This window comes from Myotis brandtii, unplaced genomic scaffold (assembly GCF_000412655.1).
Source record: "Myotis brandtii unplaced genomic scaffold, ASM41265v1 scaffold573, whole genome shotgun sequence".
In the NCBI taxonomy this organism is placed as follows: domain Eukaryota; kingdom Metazoa; phylum Chordata; class Mammalia; order Chiroptera; family Vespertilionidae; genus Myotis; species Myotis brandtii.
The window spans coordinates 1,456,667-1,475,357 of record NW_005370145.1 but is presented as its reverse complement, the minus strand read 5'-3'; the positions used below and the strand labels follow the sequence as shown (position 1 = coordinate 1,475,357).

Here is an 18,691-nt window from a genome sequence, read left to right as displayed (position 1 = left end):
AGATCCAGGCTGCAAATGAAACAAAGACGGCTGTTTTCGCTGAATAATATAATACCAAATATAATACTTGGGCTTTGCCGAGATTTTGTGTGTGGTTTTTTTTTTTAACATGGAAACTGAGGATTCTTTGAGGCAGGCTTCATTATTCCTGATATGGTATTCACTCTGGAAAACTTGAACCTATTTATTGTTTCCTTCCCTTCATCAGTCCGTCCTTATTCGTTATTCTGTTTAGTCCCGTGCTTTTGGTGTTGATGTATATGCCCTGTGTGTCTCCGATTCTGGAAAAGTGGCCATTTTATGCTTCTCCTTACTTCTGCATCTTAAATTCAGTTCTTGCCCGTTTTCTTATCTGGAGAAAGCAGATGGTGTCATTGTGCGATATAGCACGAGCTCTTACAGCAAAGGGATGTGACCCGAGAGCCGGGCTTTTTATTTGGGCTCCTTGGGGAAATGATTACAAATGAAGACAGGCTGGATGGAAGGTGAGATGGAGGAAATTTTGAAGGGCACGTTGTGTGGTGAAAGGCTATATGCGGCTGTGGCTTATGTACTTTCTCATCATATAGAAATGAAAATTCCTGGTGTTGGGTTCACATTTCAGAAATAATGTAACACAAATATTTAACTGAGAGATGGTGCAGGCCATGACTAGCCATAGTGTCCTTTCGCGTTTGGTTTTTATCTGTGCTCGTTTGATTAAGCAGAATATTGGTAAATTAACAGACTTGCAGGTCTCTGTAGTGCAAGTGACCTCCGAGATAGTGTTACACAAATTGGGACAATTTCTGTTTTAGTGTATCTGTCATAGAGGGATGCACTATCATGGAAAATTTATCCATTTTTGTTTGGCTTTGTATGCAAGATACTCATAAGATTTAATTGTTTCCCTGTATCCATACTTTGGTATGTGCTGGACTGCAGTTGAGAAATGTTCTGGGTGGCGTTTTATTGGAAGTCAAAAATGGTCAAGTGGGAGGGAGCCCAGGAGTGTGTGCCCCTAAAACCAATGAAGGACATAGGGCTTTGACTCTGTAGGGGGTTAATTCATACACATATAAATGATTTAACTATAATTAGGCAGTTATTTCAAATGATACCAAGAACCTTTGTGTCTCCTGCAAAGAGGTTCCTATTTATTCGTTTTTCCCCTAAGTATAGTTATTTTTTTATATAAAATATAAAGCATTTCCTAGGTTGTACGAGTGTGTTTATTGGCCAAGCCTGTACTCTTGAAGCCATAATCGATAGGGTTTTTACTTAGTAGAGAGGCAGTATATAGTGCACATCATGCCCTTCAAAATTCCCTCCCTGTCACCTTCCACTGTTGTAGAATGAACTCAGGAACTGAACTCTGGGTTTACGCCCAGCTCTGCTACTTGTTAGCTGGTTTTTGGCTTTCTCTGTGCCTCAGGTTCCTCATCTGTATAATGAAGATATAAATAGCACCTACTTCATAGGGCTTTTGTGAGGATTAAGAGTTGATATATGTAAACTGCTTAGAATAGTGTCTGGCCATAATTAGTGATATATAACAACAGTATTTGCTATTTTAAATATTGTGATATTATCCTTTCCACAAGGCAAAGCATTTGGGAGTGGTTCACTTTAAATACCAGTATTATCAAGATTGGGTCCCAAATGTACAATGGAATGGAAAAAAATACAACATATTTGGCAATCACAAGTGAAGAATTAAAGTGAACAAAAAAAATCTTCAGTGGCCTCATGAACACTATCAACTAAAGAATGATTTGAGTACCTACTGCCTGCTAAGTTCTCTTGGCCAATGCACAGGAGGGCAAGAAAAATGCCAGAAGAGCAGCACAAAATGTTAAGGGAAGGAGAAGGATTCAGTTGCCAGATTGACCTGAAAAGAACTTGTGAAAGGGTGTCATTTGGGTCAGGATTTGAAGGAATGGTAGGTTTTTGGTTGTGGAGGAGAAATGAGGGTAGGACCACTCATGTAATATTTGGTCAGTATGTATAGATTCCCTCCTTGGATCAGGGACTAGGCTGAGTGCTTACCATATAGTAAGGAATAGTGTTTAGTTGTAGAAAACTCTGGAAAAGTAAAAATTTTTAATCCCACTTCCCAGTGAAGACCCATGGGTAGTTGTTACCTTTTTTTAAAGTGTATATATGTGTGTGTGTGTGTGTGTGTGTGTAATTTCCACCCACAAAACAGGGGACATTTTGTAATTACACTTTTGTGATGTATTGGATTTTTTGTTTTGTTAATTCTCACTTGAGAATATTGTTCCATTGCTTTTAGATAGAGTGGAAGGTAGGGAGGGGGGTGGGGAGAGAAACATTGATGTGAGTCACATCAATTGGTTGCTTCCCCATGCTGAGGATTGAACCTACAACCCAGCTATGTGTCCTTGACCGGGAATCGAACCTGTGACCCTTCAAAGTGTGGGCTGATGCTCTAATCACTTAGCAATATCGGTAGGAACGATTATAAGCACTTCCCCACCAAAAAAAGTACTAATACATTTAAAATGTACAATTCGATAAAATAATTCTTAAAGACATAATTTACTTAAAAAAAAAAGAACCTGCTGTAGAAATGATCAGTTATTCTAACTTACAGTAAAAATTTTAAGCATACCCAAGGTAAAAGTAAAGAAATGTGTGTGTGCCAACTGGCAGCAATACAGTTTTCCAAGTGTTATATGGGACATACAGTTAATACCTAAAAAGAATATTAAGAATAACTTATCGTATTTTGTTAGAGTTGGATATTTTTGGTTTTGATAGACTGTCCTTTAGGCAGAGTGTGTGTCTGATTGTCTCTAAATTCATCTGGGTAAGTCTCACTTCAAAGCCATGCCTCCTCCTTAGCAGTATATAAGTTGGAAAGACAGAAAACTTGTTAATGATCTTATAGAGTAGTCCCTAGAGGTAATGGTCTTTTGAAACTAACTTCTACAGAACAAAGATATGTTCTTACATCATCTTATTTCTTTTTTAAAAATATATTTTTGTTGATTTCAGAGAGGAAGGGAGAGGGAGAGAGATGAAATCAGTGATAAAAATCATTGATTGGCTGCTTCCTGCACACCTCCTACCGAGGATCAAGCCCATAACCCAGCCATGTGCCCTTGACCAGAATCGAACCCGGGACCCTTTAGTCTACAGGCCGATGCTCTATCCACTGAGCCAAACCAGCTAGGGCTGAAACCATTCTTTGGATTGTACATGTGTCCATGAATATTTTCTGTAAGAAGGAAAATGCTAATTAAAAAACAGGTTAGCAATTTTATTTATAGAAGTCTTAATGTTACATGTTTTGTGACGTTTTTCATTTTGTGATTTTTGTTTTGTCCATGTCTATTATCCTTCAAACATTAGCGTAGTCTTTAAATCTTGGTATGAATTAGTCTGGAACATTGGTTTTCAACTTTTTTTTCCCCCCCTCAAATACCTGTTAGTAACAGTGGCTCACCATGGCAGCCAGAGAACTTTGGAGCAATGATTCTCAAAGTGTGGTTCAGGATCAGCAGCATTAGCATCATCTGGGAATTTGTTACAAATGCAAGTTACTAGGCTCCACCCCAGATTTAACTAAATCAGAAACTCTGGGATGGGGCCCGGCAGTGTGTAGGTGCTGCTGGTGCACATGCCAGAGTTTGAGAACCACGTTCTAGAGCAGTGATGGCGAACCTTTTGAGCTCGGCGTGTCAGCATTTTGAAAAACCCTAACTTAACTCTGGTGCCGTGTCACATATAGAAATTTTTTGATATTTGCAACCATAGTAAAACAAAGACTTATATGTTTGATATTTATTTTATATATTTAAATGCCATTTAACAAAGAAAAATCAACCAAAATAATGAGTTCGAGTGTCACCTCTGACACGCGTGTCATAGGTTCGCCATCACTGTTCTAGAGCATGGGTGTTCGTGATGCATTACTTTATAACATAATTTCTGAAGAATCTTAGCTATTTGATTCTAGTACATTCTCACTAGCAGTGAAAGGGGTAGTATCAGTGATTAATTTTTTAGGGCACAGAATCTGAAGGAAGTCCTGAGTGTTCTCCTTTTAGAATAGCACACATACATGTATAAAGTGAGTGTACAACTTTCTTATACCATTTGAGCTTGAAATTTGTCTACGGAATCAAGGTTAAGAACCTCTTTAACAACCTTGGGCTTTTTTATGGTTAACCTTTCAGCCTTCTATCTTGCCTATAAAGAATCCCCATCAATTCGGGGGCTGGGAGAAGTTGGGAAGATTTGATAGAGCAAGAGTAGGTACTCAGTTGGCTCCTTGTATTGATTTGGATGAAGTCATGGATGGAATCCATGCTTATGAAATTTGTAACCACCTGGAATTTGGAGTGATAACAAAAGTGTTTAATGATGGTATTGGATTCCAAAAAGATATTTTAAAGGAGATAAGTGAGTCTCATCAGAAAGGTGAGTGGTGAATATAAAATCTTGTCATTTGATTAAGAAGCCAATTGCACAAGTATAGGAGGGGAGGTAACTTAGAGCAGCATGTATGGGGGTTTGGCTGACAGCTCATTCTGAGCCAACAGTGAATGAGTACAAATGCACTGCTTAGGTCTTGAAATACATTAACAGCTTTCCCTAGTGTGGCCCTATGGTTGTTAGCGCTTCCTTTTTCTGTGGTACTGGTGGAACTGTATCTGGAATATTATGTTTGCTTCTGGTCACACACTCTAAAGGGGCATAAGCACATGGAGTCTGTTTGGAGGCAAGAGCTCAGGGTAGTGGAATGAGTCTTGATGAGTGATGGAATGCTGAAGAGGAACAGAGGGAGTAGGAGCAGCTGCAGGAAGGGGAGTGGAGACCTGAATAGCTACCATCACATACTTGAAAGACTATTACGTGAAGCCAAGTTACGTTTTTCCTCTGTGGCCTTATTTGATCACATTAAGACCACACTGACCATAGACAAGCTATAGGGAAACTGACTTGGGTATTTGTAAGGAAGAACTTTGAGTCTGTTGTCTGAGGATGGAATGGGAGGCCTGCTTTAGACCGATGCTTTCTCTTCTGTCATTCCTCAGAAGAGAACATTTCTGTGTTCTGTAGCTATATCCTGGTGGTGAAACAAATTCTGGTACCACTCCATAGGCTTTTTATTATGAATTTTTTGTTTTCTTTCTCTTCATTCTCCTTTCCCTTCTTAACTCTCTGTTTAATTTGTGGTGAAGGTAAAAGAGGAGATGAAGAGGGGGCAAAGTCAAACTAGAACTTTGCTTTGCCCTTCTGCTTGTTTTTCAGCCCTCAGTAACTGAGGGCGTGTCTTGAGTGGTCTTCAGACAACCAGTCATAATTTGTGGTCACCCCTGAAATTTACCTTGGAAACTCAGTATGGCCATAAAGAGGAATACCCCAGCTTTTTAACTCAAAGTTTATGCTTTCTGTTTACCAAAGGAGTAAAATTTGTGAATTTTATATATAAATATAAGTAATTTTATATGTGTGTGTGTTTATTGAGAGAGAGGAAGTGAGAAGGAGAGAGAGAGAGAGAAACATCAATGGGAGAGAAACATTGGTCAACTGCCTCCTGCATGCCCCCTGCTGGGGATCAAACTCACAACCTGGGCGTGTGCCCTGACTGGGAATTGAACTGGCAACCTCTCGGTGCACAGGATGATACTCAAACAACTGAGCCAACATCAGCCAGGGCTCATCTATAATAATAAAAGCATAATATGCTAATTAGACCGGACGTCCTTCCGTCCTTCCAGACGAAGCCAGGGCTACGAGGGAAGCCGGTGCCGGCAGCTGGGGGAAGGAAGGCCTACTCCTGCATGAATTTTGTGCATTGGGCCTCTAGTTTTATATGTTTGAGTATCTAACTTTATCCTCCTCCTCTTTCCATAGAGGCAATTGCTCTTGGATCCTTCTGTTTACAATGGCGCAGAGAAGTGGACTTGAAGATCCAGAGAGGTATCTCTTTGTGGACAGGGCTGTCATCTACAACCCTGCCACACAGGCTGATTGGACGGCGAAAAAGCTTGTGTGGATTCCATCAGAACGCCATGGTTTTGAGGCTGCTAGTATCAAAGAAGAGCGGGGAGATGAAGTTATGGTGGAGTTGGCAGAGAATGGAAAGAAAGCAATGGTCAACAAAGATGATATTCAGAAGATGAACCCACCTAAGTTTTCCAAGGTGGAGGATATGGCAGAATTGACGTGCTTGAATGAAGCTTCTGTTTTACATAATTTGAAGGATCGTTACTATTCAGGACTTATCTATGTAAGTATTCCCTCTAATCACGTGAAGTGTGGTGACTGGGAATTAATGTAAATTATACATACTGTCATAATCAAATGAGAATGTGGACTATTCACATTCTCTGTTTAATACTGTTATTTCTATTAAAGATAGTCTCTTGCTTACCCTAAGTCTTGCTTTGCTTTAAAATTTTTTTTAATGAAATATACTGAATGGTATGTGAAGACTTTTGTGGTGGTGCTCTGGAATAATAAGATAGGGGAAGCATGTTGTAGAAAGACCTGGGAGTTTAATATGGGACTAAGAGGTGCATTAATAGTAGGAGACAGACAGCAGATTGGTAGGAAATGCTGGGTAAATCCAGAATTGTAAAGTGGAGGGCAAGAACCAGTTCACTGGGTGCAGGGAAATGGGAAAGATGAGACTGAGGTTTTTAAGAGGAAACAGTTCAGGGTGAGATTGAGGCTGGGGTTGTCCTGTGGTTAGCAGTTGACACATCCGGATGTTGTAGTCACTGACCATATAAAAGTCATTGAAAATAATAAGGGGTAAGGAAGAGGGAAAATGCAAGCCAAGTCCTGAAAAAAACCTAGAATGACAAAACAGGTTTGAAGGGATGGTAGATGCAATTGGCAAAGATTTAAAGAAGGTGGTGTAGGTAGAACTTAGATTTAGAATGAAGAGGAGACAGAAAAGTTGACATTGTAATGGTCTGAATTTGGAAAAGAATTTTATGCAAGAGGTGTGACACTGAAGCTCATACACAATTCAGAACTTCAACAAATCAGAACTAGCTCTACCATAGGAACTAGTTTATTTGGTGAATATGTACCGAGCACCTCCTGCAGGGGAGAGTGTGGTGGACAGGATAGGTTCCTGCCTTTGTGATACACCCTCTAAGGCAGTGGTTCTCAACCTGTGGGTCGCAACCCCTTTGGCGGTCGAACGACCCTTTCACAGGGGTCACCTAAGACCATCCTGCATATCAGATATTTACATGACGATTCATAACAGTCGCAACATTACAGTTATGAAGTAGCAACGAAAATAATTTTATGGTTGGGTCACAACATGAGGAACTGTATTTAAAGGGCCAGAAGGTTGAGAACCACTGCTCTAAGGGAATGAAACGGGATAGAGTAAATAGGAGACTTTCCACAGCAGGTCAGTGAAGGGCTCTGAGAAGGTAGCATTTGGGCTAGAATCTGACTGATAGGAGGGAGCTAGCCATGGGAAAATCTGAGAAATGAATAGTTCATTCATGACCTTTGCCAAAGAAATTTCAATGAAGCCCAAAGGTCTCTCTCTTACTCTCTCCCCCCACCCACCCCTGCTATGAGGTAGGATGGAAAGTAAGTGAGTAAGAGGCACCAGGGTTGGGAAGGTGGCTCCAGGAGAATGGGAAAGGTTTGGAAGATAAGCCACAGATAAGGAAACGATTGGAGAGTAGCATTGAGGATCTGGCTGAGACTGAATTACAGAATATGTATGGTGACCACATTTTTGTCTGGCTGTGTGGTTTTGCCATTATTTTTTTTAATCTTTATTATTGAAAGTATTACATATTTCCCCTTTTTTCCCCCCATTGACCCCCTCTAGCCCACCCCGTCCCCCTGCCCACCCTATTATCTGTGTCCATGGGTTATGCTTATAAATGCATACAAGTTCTTTGGTTGATCACCTCCCATCCATGCTTCCATGTCTCTGGATCCACTCTTTATCGGTTTATTTTGTTAATTAGATTCCACATATAAGTGAGATCATGTGATACTTGTCTTTCTCTGACTGGCTTATTTCACTTAGCATAGTACTCTCCAGGTCCCTCCATGTTGTCTCAAAGGGTAAGAGATTCTTCTTTTTTACTGCTGCATAGTATTCCATGGTATAAATATACCACAGCTTTTTTATCCACTTGTCTATTGATGGGCACTTGGCTCTTCCCAGATCTTAGCTATTGTAAATTGTGCTGCTATGAACATAGGGGTACATATATTCTTTCTGATTGGTATTTCGGGTTTCTTAGGATATATTCCTGGAAGTGGGATCACTGGGTCAAGTGGCAGTTTCATATTTAATTTTTTGAGGAAACTCCATACTGTTTTCCATAATGGCTGCACCAGTCTGCATTCCCACCAGCAGTGCACGAGGGTTCCTTTTTCTCTGCATCCTCTCCAGCACTTGTCGTTTGTTGATTTGTTGATGATAGCCAGTCTGACAGGTGTGAGATGCTACCTCATTGTCGTTTTAATTTGCATCTCTCTGATGATCAGTGACTTTGAGCATTTTTTCATATGTCTCTTAGCCATCTGTATGTCCACTTTGGAGAAGTGTCTATTGAGGTCCTTTGCCCATTTTTTAATTGGGTTGTTTGTCTTCCTGGTTTTGCCACATTTGTAGGCTTGCCCAGGTCTATGTAGGCAGGAGAGCCTGACCACTGTGTGTCTCCACTGCTAGCACAGTTCCTTTCTCTTCTCTCTCTTGTCAAACAAATCAAAGGGGTCTGGAGTGAAGGTAATGGCCATGAAGGAGAGAGAAAGCTGGAAAACTAAGAGATTGTGGTCAGATCGTAATGGTGAGCAAAGATTTGAGCTGTGGGTCAATTTTGGATGATGCCTGGTGCAGTGACTTGCGAAAGGCTCCATGTGATGACACAACCAAAACGTTGTGGAATGGAGCCAGACTCTTTCTGCCAGTCTTCACTCCGTTCCCCACATTGTACCCTGTAGGCTCCTGCAACCAGGAGAGAGAAGGGAACTAGAAAGGGGAAGATTGTGGGATAAAGAGAAGGGGTGAAAGAAAAGATATTTTATTTGTAGCCATGCTTTATTATACTTCTACAACTTTGCAAGTATCTTTTATTGTGTTTGAGTTTCCCCCACTTATCTCAGGTATAACCTGAGTGACTTTCTGAGTTTCCTTTCAAACCATGGTCCCCTTGGTCTTTAAAGAAGGGAAATCTGAGTTTTTCTGTAAGTTTTAAGGTCACAGCAGAAGAAGGATCTTGTCCACAATTTTCAAAAATTGATTATTCACAGGTTTAGTTTTCTTATATTTTCTTTGTATTTAATCTCCCTGACATACAACTTCTCATCCAATATTAATTTTTTTCCCTAGTAAAAACCATTTAAACACTGTGAATATCTCCCCTGGTACTGTTTTAGCTCACCTGGTACGTTTTTTTCTGTAGTATTTGTATTATTTAGTTCTAAATATTTTCTAATTTCTATTATGATTTCTTCTTTAATCTATGAACCTTTTAAAAGTACACTTTTAAAACTTCTAAATGTTGGTTTTTAAGTTATCTTTTTATTATTTATTTTTATTTTTTAAAAAATATATCTTTATGATTTCAGAGAAGAAGGGAGAGGGAGAGAGAGATAGAAACATCTATGATGAGAAAGAATCATTGATTGGCTGCCTCCTGCATGCCCCCTACTGGCAATCAAGCCTGCAACCTGGGCACGTGCCCTTGAATCTGGGACCCTTCAGTCTGCAGGCCAATGCTTTATCCACCGAGCCAAACCGGCTAGGGCAGTGGTCGGCAAACCGTGGCTCATTGAAACTTCGTGGCCTATGCGCAGAAGTTGGTTTTCAGCCCGGGCCAGTCTATTTTGAAGAAGTGGCGTTAGAAGAAGTGGGGGTATGTTCGCTGAGGTCGACCCCTCAGATTAAGGACGTTTTTAGCAAAGGCCAGCTTAGGAGTACCCTAATTAAGTTAATAACAATGTACCTACCTATATAGTTTAAGTTTAAAAAATTTGGCTCTCAAAAGAAATTTCCATCGTTGTACTGTTGATATTTGGCTCTGTTGACTAATGAGTTTGCCGACCACTGGGCTAGGGCTATCTTTTTATTATTTTTAAATTAATTGCGCTGCAGTCAAAGAATATAGTCCATATGATACATTCTTTGTTTTTGTTGAGACTTGCTTTATATAGATATTGACAGTTCTATATGTGTTTATAAAGAAGGTCTATTCTGTATATGACTAAAATTTTTAATTGTTTAAATCTTCTATAGCCTTATTTTTGTCTGCTTGGTCTATCAATTACTGAGAAGTATCTTAAAATCTCTCAGTGTGTTTTATCAACAAGGTATACATTCCTAAATAATATAATTATATAGTTGAGTTTTGCCTGTTTGTGAATGAATCTTACATAGCCTTTTCTGCCTCTTTTTTATTATTTATTATTATTATTATTTTTTGCTCAGCATTACCTTTTAAAGATCATCCATATTGCTTTGTGTTGGAATAATTTAGTAGTTTTCAAATTGTGGTCTATGGACTCCAGGGTTTTTCCCCAAGCCTCTTTCCCAGGATCTGTGTGGTCAAAACTGTTTTCATGATTATTTGCCCTTTTCACTGTTGACATTGGTAGTGATGTCAACAGTGAAAAGACAATGGTAAGAAAATCCATTGACACGTTGTCATGAATTAAGATGGTGACCCCAAACTGTACCTAGTGGTCATTTTAATTCAGTTTCACTCAAGAATGTCTTTGCTAGTGCTCTCCCTCCTGGGAGCACGCCATGCCTTCCCTCTCAGGCGTGCACCTCTTCAATTCTAAGGGTGCCCATGAGACTTGCAACCAGGAGAGCTATGGAAAGCCCTGCCTGGCCCTGGGCTAACCCCCCAGCCTGTCTCCAAGGCCCCCTTTTCTCTGACTTTCCAGAGCTGACAGCAGCCCTGCCTCCACTCATTTTTTTCCTGTAACATTTCTGGAGACCCAAAGCAGCCCTGTCTAGGCTCTCCTGTTGCTTCTTCTACCCTAAGCCCTTCCTTGTCTCATTGTCCCCAGCTTTAATAAAATAAAAAAGTAACAATAATAAAAGAAGAATGTCTTTGATAAAGCAGATAAATTATTGATTTTATTAATTCTCAACCCTTGTGTCCATGTCTTTTGAATATTCCATGTGATGAAATGGTGAGCATGTATAAAACACTTCTGCTGCGTGTTGAACTACAGTGGTCGCCCTGAGGAAAGGCATGTCATTATTTAAGTTGCAGACTAAATTTGCTACTTTTAAAATAGAATACCGTTTTTATTTTATCGAGTGGCTGATAGATAAACTCTGGTTACTTCCACTTCAGTGTTTGGCAGATATTTTCTTAGAAATAAAGTGAGCCTGTCACTTCAAAGAAAACAACTGATTGTATTTGTTGCCAATGATAAAATTTGAATTTTCACATGAAAATTAAAATTTGGAGAAACTCGTGTCTACCACTGTGAACTCAATATCACTACTTAACCTTTCTGTTTCGATAGACAAATATGATTATGACATAGAGTGGTGCAATGCCATCATTGAGAAGATTTGCATAATTCAGTGAACCAATGTTTTGCAAGTGATGTGTGTAGATATTACAAAATCATGCATAGGTAATAGCTTTCATTCAACATGCAAGATAAGACATTGGATTTTAATGAAAACAGTATGAGAAGTTCATTGATAGGGTTTCAGAAGGTACATTGCCTCTGATCTTTAAGAAATTATCACTTGTTGAGTTTAGGTATAGTATCAAAGAAGAATATCCATAATCACTTGAAAAGAGTGTAAGGCTACTTCTCCCATTCCAACTATATATCTGTAAGGCTGATTTTCTTCATACTTCAACCAAAACAAAATGTCACAACAGATTAAATGTAGAAACAGATATGGAAATGGGGTTTTCTATTAAGCCAGATAAGATTTGCAAAAATATAAAACTGTCAGTCTTTTTACTTTTTAGAAAACATAGTTAATTTTATAAATGTTACTTATATTAACACATATTCATTGTTATTTAAAATGAATACATGTACGTTTTAAAAACTCAGTTATATAAAACAAAAGATCTTTGTAGTCATTTTCTAAGAGTATAAAACGGCCCTGAAATAAAAAAGTTTGAATATTTTGTTCATTTTTGTTTGAATGTTATATTCCATTTCAGATTTTTGACCCTTTTCTTTAATCCAAATGTTTTTGGACATTTGTTTTTTCCAGTTTGGAAACTGGAACATCATGAACATTGATTGCTTCAGTGAACAGCTTTGGACATGTACCTAGTGCACATAAGCATGCCTTTCTGTAAGGTATAGAACTAGCGGTGGGATTCCTGAATTAGAGAATATGCATATTTTTAACTCATATCTTGAGCTTTTTTAGATAATGCCTGATTTAGTCAGAGTCTAGCGGGAAACAGAAGGCCCTCAAACTAGGTATTTTGAGAGTTTACTAAGGGGACGATTTAGAAACATGTGGATAGAGTTTAGAAAACATGCTAGTTGTATAGTATCCAGCACTAGTGATGGCTGAGAGCCCTTGACACAGCTTGGTGTTTAAAAAAGCAATGGGAAAGAACTTTACCTCAACTGGGAGAGGATAGTTGTATGGAAAGGGCTTCCTGATAGGAATTGTGGCCCCCAAAAGAGGGATGCCCATAACTCATGATAACTGGCAGGGAAGATCCTGGGGAATAAATTACCTGTCTTTACCTCCTCCCATCCTCAGTCTCCTGCTAATGTCTCCCATGGGTTGAACTCAGTTTGAAGCCAGAGGAGAGAGGAGTTTGATTACTTATATATATATATATATAGAGAGAGAGAGAGAGAGAGAGAGAGAGAGAGAGGAGGAGGGGGGCGGCGCGTGCGCCAGGTGCACAAAATTCGTGCACTCGGTGAGGGGGGTCCCTCAGCCCAGCCTGTGCCCTCACAATCTGGGAGCCCTCAGGGGATGTCTGACTGACAGATTAGGCCCGCTCGGCCTAAGCTGGTAGTCAGACATCCTTAGCACTGCTGCAGAGGTGGGAGATGCTCCTGCCACCACCACTGGGCTCGCCAGCCGTGACCCGGCTTCTGGCTGAGCGGCGCTTCTCCTGTGGGAGCGCACTGACCACCAGGGGGCAGCTCCTGTTGAGCATCTGCCCTCTGATGGTCAGTGCACATCATAGCGACCGGTCGAATTGGATATGAGCCTTTAATTATATAGGATTTTATGTTTAGATTTTTAAATTTATTTTTAGAGAGGAAGGGAGAGGGAGAAACAAATATTGATGTGAGAGCGAAACATCAATTGGCTGCCCCCTGCACACCCCCTACGGGAGGATCAAGCCGAAACCTGGGCATGTGCCCTGACCTGGAGGTGAATTGACAACCCTGCCATGCTTCATCCGTGCACAGGATGATGTCCAGTCAACTGAGTCACACTAACCAGGGCAATGATATATATATTTTTTTTAATTAATTTTTTTTAGGTCAGCCTCAGATCCATTTGGAATTGAATTTTGTGGACAGTGTAAGACTGATTTTTTTTTTCTTCCCAAATGGCTCCCCAAGTGACCAGTGTTGTTTACTGAAACAGTCCTATCTCACTGCTCTGAAGTGCCACCTTTGTTATAAACCAGGTGTTCATGAGTTTGTTGACTCCTTAGTATGTTTCAGGGTCTGTGTGCCTGTCTGTGAGCCAGTAGATATTGTCTTGGTTTTTATAGTTTTATGTGTGTGCATACACACACACACCCTTATTGGAAATTTGATTGGGAGTTGTTGATTCTATAGGTCAATTTAGAGGAAAATGAGATCTTGTAGTTTAGGGATATACCTATTTATTTATTTTTAAAATTTTTCTCAATATATTTTATTTCCTTTGTAGAGACCATGTACATCTTTTGTTGAATTTATTTTTGTGTATTTGATTTTCAGGTACTATTTTAAAATGGTGTCCTAAATATTGCTTTTTAATTGTTAACCATTATGTACAAATACAGTTGCTATGTTTTTTACAATTAATTTTTGTATTTTAACTTTATAATCACTAACCTCAGTAAGTTTATTTATTAATTATAATAGTTCAGCTGGATATTCTTTTGGATTTTCCATGAATGCACTCAGTGTTGTCTGCAAATACTGACAGTTTCCTTTCCAATTCTTATATAGTTCTTTTGTCAACAAAAGTAGGTCAGAACCTATAGATAAATTTTATAAGAGTTTGAGCCAAAAAATTGAGGACCGACCCACAAGCAAAATCTCAAAGGAGTGACACTCTGAAGAATGACACTTTTGCAGTTCTTTTTTCTACTTTAGAATCAAAGGAGAAGGCTCCATGCAATCCATTAGTCGTTAGTGGTAGATCAAAGAGGTGGGAGAAAGCCAGCGGGAGGTGTCTCTAGGATTGGATGAAAAGCAAAGTGGAGAGATACATACTTGTTTTACATCAGTGGGCACAGGATAGTTAGCATTTAACTTTTACAGTAAATAGAGATGGTACGGACAACAAGAAAATGAGTTTTGGGGTTGTCCTGTGAAGGTGGGTGGTTATGCCTCTGAGAGGTCTGGAAAAGATGGTGACTGATATTCCAAGGGTATGTTATCTTAGATGCACAAAAACAATGGACAGGGCTCCCTTAAGGCAAAGATTGACCTTTTATTAAGGAATCTATAACTCACAGTGTGACTATGCCTCATGACCTGCCCAGTTAGGACATGTATGATCAGATCATCCTGTGTGGTTAGGTTACACGGTCCCTGAGCTTGTCAGGCTTGCTGCAGAGCCCCTCTCCCATTCACACTTTAACTTGCTTTATTGCGCTGTCCAGGACCTTCATTCAGTAAATGTATGTTGAATAGAAGTAGTGATTGGAGGCATCTTTATATCATTCCTATCTCAGAGGGAAAGCTTTCAGCATTTCATCATTAAGAATGATGTTTGCAATGGAATATTACTCAGCCATTAAAAAAAAAAAAAGAAGGAACTCTTGCTATTTGGGACAATATGGATGGACCTAGAGGATATTATACTAAGTGAAATAAGTCAGACAGAGAAATTCAAATACCATATGATTTCACTTACATAAAGAATCCAAAAAACAAACTAATAGAGAATTGATGGTCACCAGATGGGAGAAGGGTTAGGGAGATAGGTGAAAAGGGTGAAAGGGATTAAGAAGTACAATTTTCTAGTTATAAAAATAGTCACAGGGATATAAAGTACAGCATAGGGAATATAGTCAATAATACTGTAATAACTTTGTATCAGATGGGTACTAAACTTTTCAGGATGATTTCTTTGTAAGCTATATAAATGTCTAATCACTGTGTTGTATGTCTGAAACTAATATATTGCATGCCAACTGTAATTAAATATTAAATTCAAAAACTTTTTTAAAAGAATGATGTTTGCTATAGTTTTTGCTTTGAACATTCTTTTATCAGATTAAAGGGAGTTTCATTCTCCTCTTAGTTTTTATCCTGCATGGGTGATAGTGTGATTTTTCTGATTATGTTCTTACTAGAGGCCCGGTGCATGAATTCATGCATGGGTGGGGTCCAGCTGGCCCACCCCGATGGGGGCCCATTGGGCTGGGCCAGCGGGGAGGAGGGGCTGTGGGCAGTTGGCCGGCTGGTTTCGCCACCGATCAGAGTTTTGGGGGCCGATCAGAGAAAGGGCTGGACAGGGTGAGGGGCCGAGGGCGGTTGGCCGGCAAGCCCCTCCCCCGATCGGGGTGTTGGGGGCCAGTCAGGGCCGGGATCAGGCTGGTTGGCTGCCGCAGTGCTCGTCATAGCCACTGGTCGATCTGGTCATTCCACCGTTCTGGTTGTTGGCTTTTATATAGAGAGATTGTTGTGAATTTTACATATAGGGTGTCCCCCCCAAATGTATACACACACTTGGAATAATTATAAAGGCAGTGTTTATTAAAATACATTTCATTTTCAAATTTGAGCTATCAGCTATTAAAGTGTGTATACACTTTTTTGGGACACCCTGTATTTCAGTAAATGAGACTGACTTGAAATTTTCCTTTCTTGCAGTGTCCTTGTCCTATTTTGCTATCAAGATTATGTTGGCGTTATAAAGTGAATTGAATAATATTTTATGTTTGTGTGTTCTCTGAAAGAGTTTGGATAGGATTGATGTTATTTCTTTTTAAAATAACAATATAGTTTTCTTTGTGGGAACGTTTTCTTTCATAAATGTAGAACTTTTCAGATTTTAAATTTCTTGTATCAGTTTTGATAATTTTTTCTAGGAATTTGTCTAATTCACCTAAATTTTCAAATTTATTGGCATAAAGTTGTTCATAATATCCTCTTATTTCTGTAGGATTTGTAGTGATATTCACTTATTCCTGATACTAATAATTCGTTCTACCCTTTTTATTTTTAAATTAGGCTCATCAGAGATTTATCAGTATTAGTCTTTTCAAAGAACCGACTTCTGACTTTGTTGATCCTCTCTTTCCTCCCTCCCTCCCTCCCTTCCTTTCTTCCTCCTTCATCTAACCACCTTATTCTTTACCTATCTACCTACCTTCACACATTTGGGGTGTTTTTTTCCTACAGTCATCTGCACATGATGTTTTGGTCAGTGATGGACTATATATATATGTATATATATGACAGTGGTCTCATAAGGTTATAATGGAACTGAAAATTCCTATTACCCAGTGAGGTGGTAATGTGTAATGCACAATGAAGTTCACAAATACTTATCATTGAGTTACAGTTGCCTAAGTATTCAATACAGTAACATGCTGCACAGGTCTGTATCCTAGGAGCTTAAAGGGCAACAGAATTTGACACCGCAAAATATGTGTCTTTGGCCTAAGGGTTATTTTAGGCTAATTTTAAGAAACAGCAGACATGGGAGAAGCTCTGAAAAACCAAGTAGAAGTTGCCTTTTGTAAAGGTAACAAATTTGTAAGGGAAATCTCCATTAGTAAGAGCGCCTCCCTCCTGTACCTGGTAGAGAGGGATGACCTTATTTCTGGAAACTCCTATCAATTCAGAAGATTTATATCTGCAGAACAACCTTACCCTATTTACTGTGTTTTTTCTTGATAACCTCCCATAACTGACTTGCCCCACCCCAATATCCTCTTTCTTTTTCTCTTTCTTTTTTTTTAATCCTCATGTGAGGATATTTTTCCATTGATTTTTAGAGAGAGTGGAAGAGAGAGGGAAAGACAGAAACATCGATGTGAGAGAAACACATCTATTGGTTGCCTCCTGCATGAGCCCCAACCAGGGCCAAGGTCTAGAAGGAGCCCTTGACCAGAATTGAACCCGGGACCCTTTGGTCCGAAGGCTGACACTCCTTTTAATCTCTTATCACAGGGACGTCTCAGCCACGAACCCAGTAAGAGGGAAAGTTATTTTTCCTCCTCTAGACTCTAGAGTCTAGAGAGCAATAGACTGTACCACATAGCCTAGGTGTGGAGTAGGCTATACCACTTAGGTTTGTGTAATGCACTCTATGATGTTTGCATGACGATGCAGTCGCCTAACAACACATTTCTCAGGTGTATCCTTCTCATTAAGTGGCCACAACGGTACTGTTAACCTAAAAATAAAGGCCAAAGTGAGAGGTAACAAGCATTTCTTTTGAGATCAAAAAAGAATAGCTATTTGGAAAGCACTGACTTAGGCATTAGCCCAAATAGAATTCCCATTAGGAGACAAAGGCAAGGGGCATTTATTAGAAAGGGACGGGGAACAGTCACACCAAAAGGCGGAAGGCATTTCTGTAGGCGCAGATAAACTAACTAGTGGCTCTAATTCTAAAAATGTTTTTTACTTTTCAGTCTGGAAGTCATCAGTCTGGTAGTCATATCAGATTTCTTGTTATCTTTGTAAACAGTTGTTGGAGATAAGTGCTGGTTATTTGCCCTATTTTAACATTCCAAAGGGTTGAGGCAGAAGACCTTCAGCTCCTCTGGGATGTAGCTGACGCCATTTTAAAGTGGCTCTGTTTATATTATACTAGGGGCCCAGTGCACGGATTCCTGCACCTTGAAAGGCACTGTGGGCCACAAGGCTGTGCTGGGCACAGGGGCGGGTCTTGACCCGTCCTCCGTGGCCCCTCCCGCCGTGGCCCCTGGGTCCCCTGTCTGCCGGCAGGGCAGCCCTGCTCCCATTGCTGCCACTCCCACGTGCTGACCACGCTGGCCCCGCTTGCACCCACTGACGGCGCAGAGCAATTGGGGCCGGCACCAGCAACAGGTGTGAGCAAGGCTGTCATCATCAGTGGGTGCGAGCGGTGGCTGCTGCCCCAATCCCCCCTCAGGAGCAGAGGGAGGTGGAGAAGCCCTCAAGGGCGATCGGGGCCAGCAGCCACCGCTTGCACCCTTGAGCGATTGGGACTGGCACCGGGCACTGGCAGTGGGTGTGAGCAGCGGCTCCAGCACCGGCAGTAGGTGTGAGCGCCCAGCGGGACCGTGGCGCGCAGGAGCAAAGAATTTTCAATAACCATCAGAGGTTTGCCCTGATGACAGCGACTGGCGCCCTGCCTTGGTCTGGCGCTCTCGCTCACCTGCTCCACCATCCTACCGTGGCTGATGCCTACCATGTTCCACGCTCTGCTGCCTGCTGCCGACACCCGCCATGTTCCGCGTGCACCTCCTGATGGTCAGCACACGTCATAGTGACCGGTTGTTCGATTGTTCCGCATATTAGGATTTTATATAGAGAGATTTTTACAATACTTTCT

At 40.4% G+C, this 18,691-nt stretch overlaps 1 protein-coding gene across 1 annotated transcript in view; it reads left to right on the top strand.

Annotated features, from left to right (window-relative positions):
• MYH10 (myosin, heavy chain 10, non-muscle) overlaps positions 1 to 18,691 on the top strand; it is a 145,718-nt gene that overhangs the window by 1,568 nt on the left and 125,459 nt on the right. Inside the window, exon 2 of the mRNA XM_014549811.1 lies at positions 5,869 to 6,244. Coding sequence (XP_014405297.1) covers positions 5,869 to 6,244 — 376 coding nt within the window. The remainder of the gene's footprint in view (positions 1 to 5,868; positions 6,245 to 18,691) is intronic.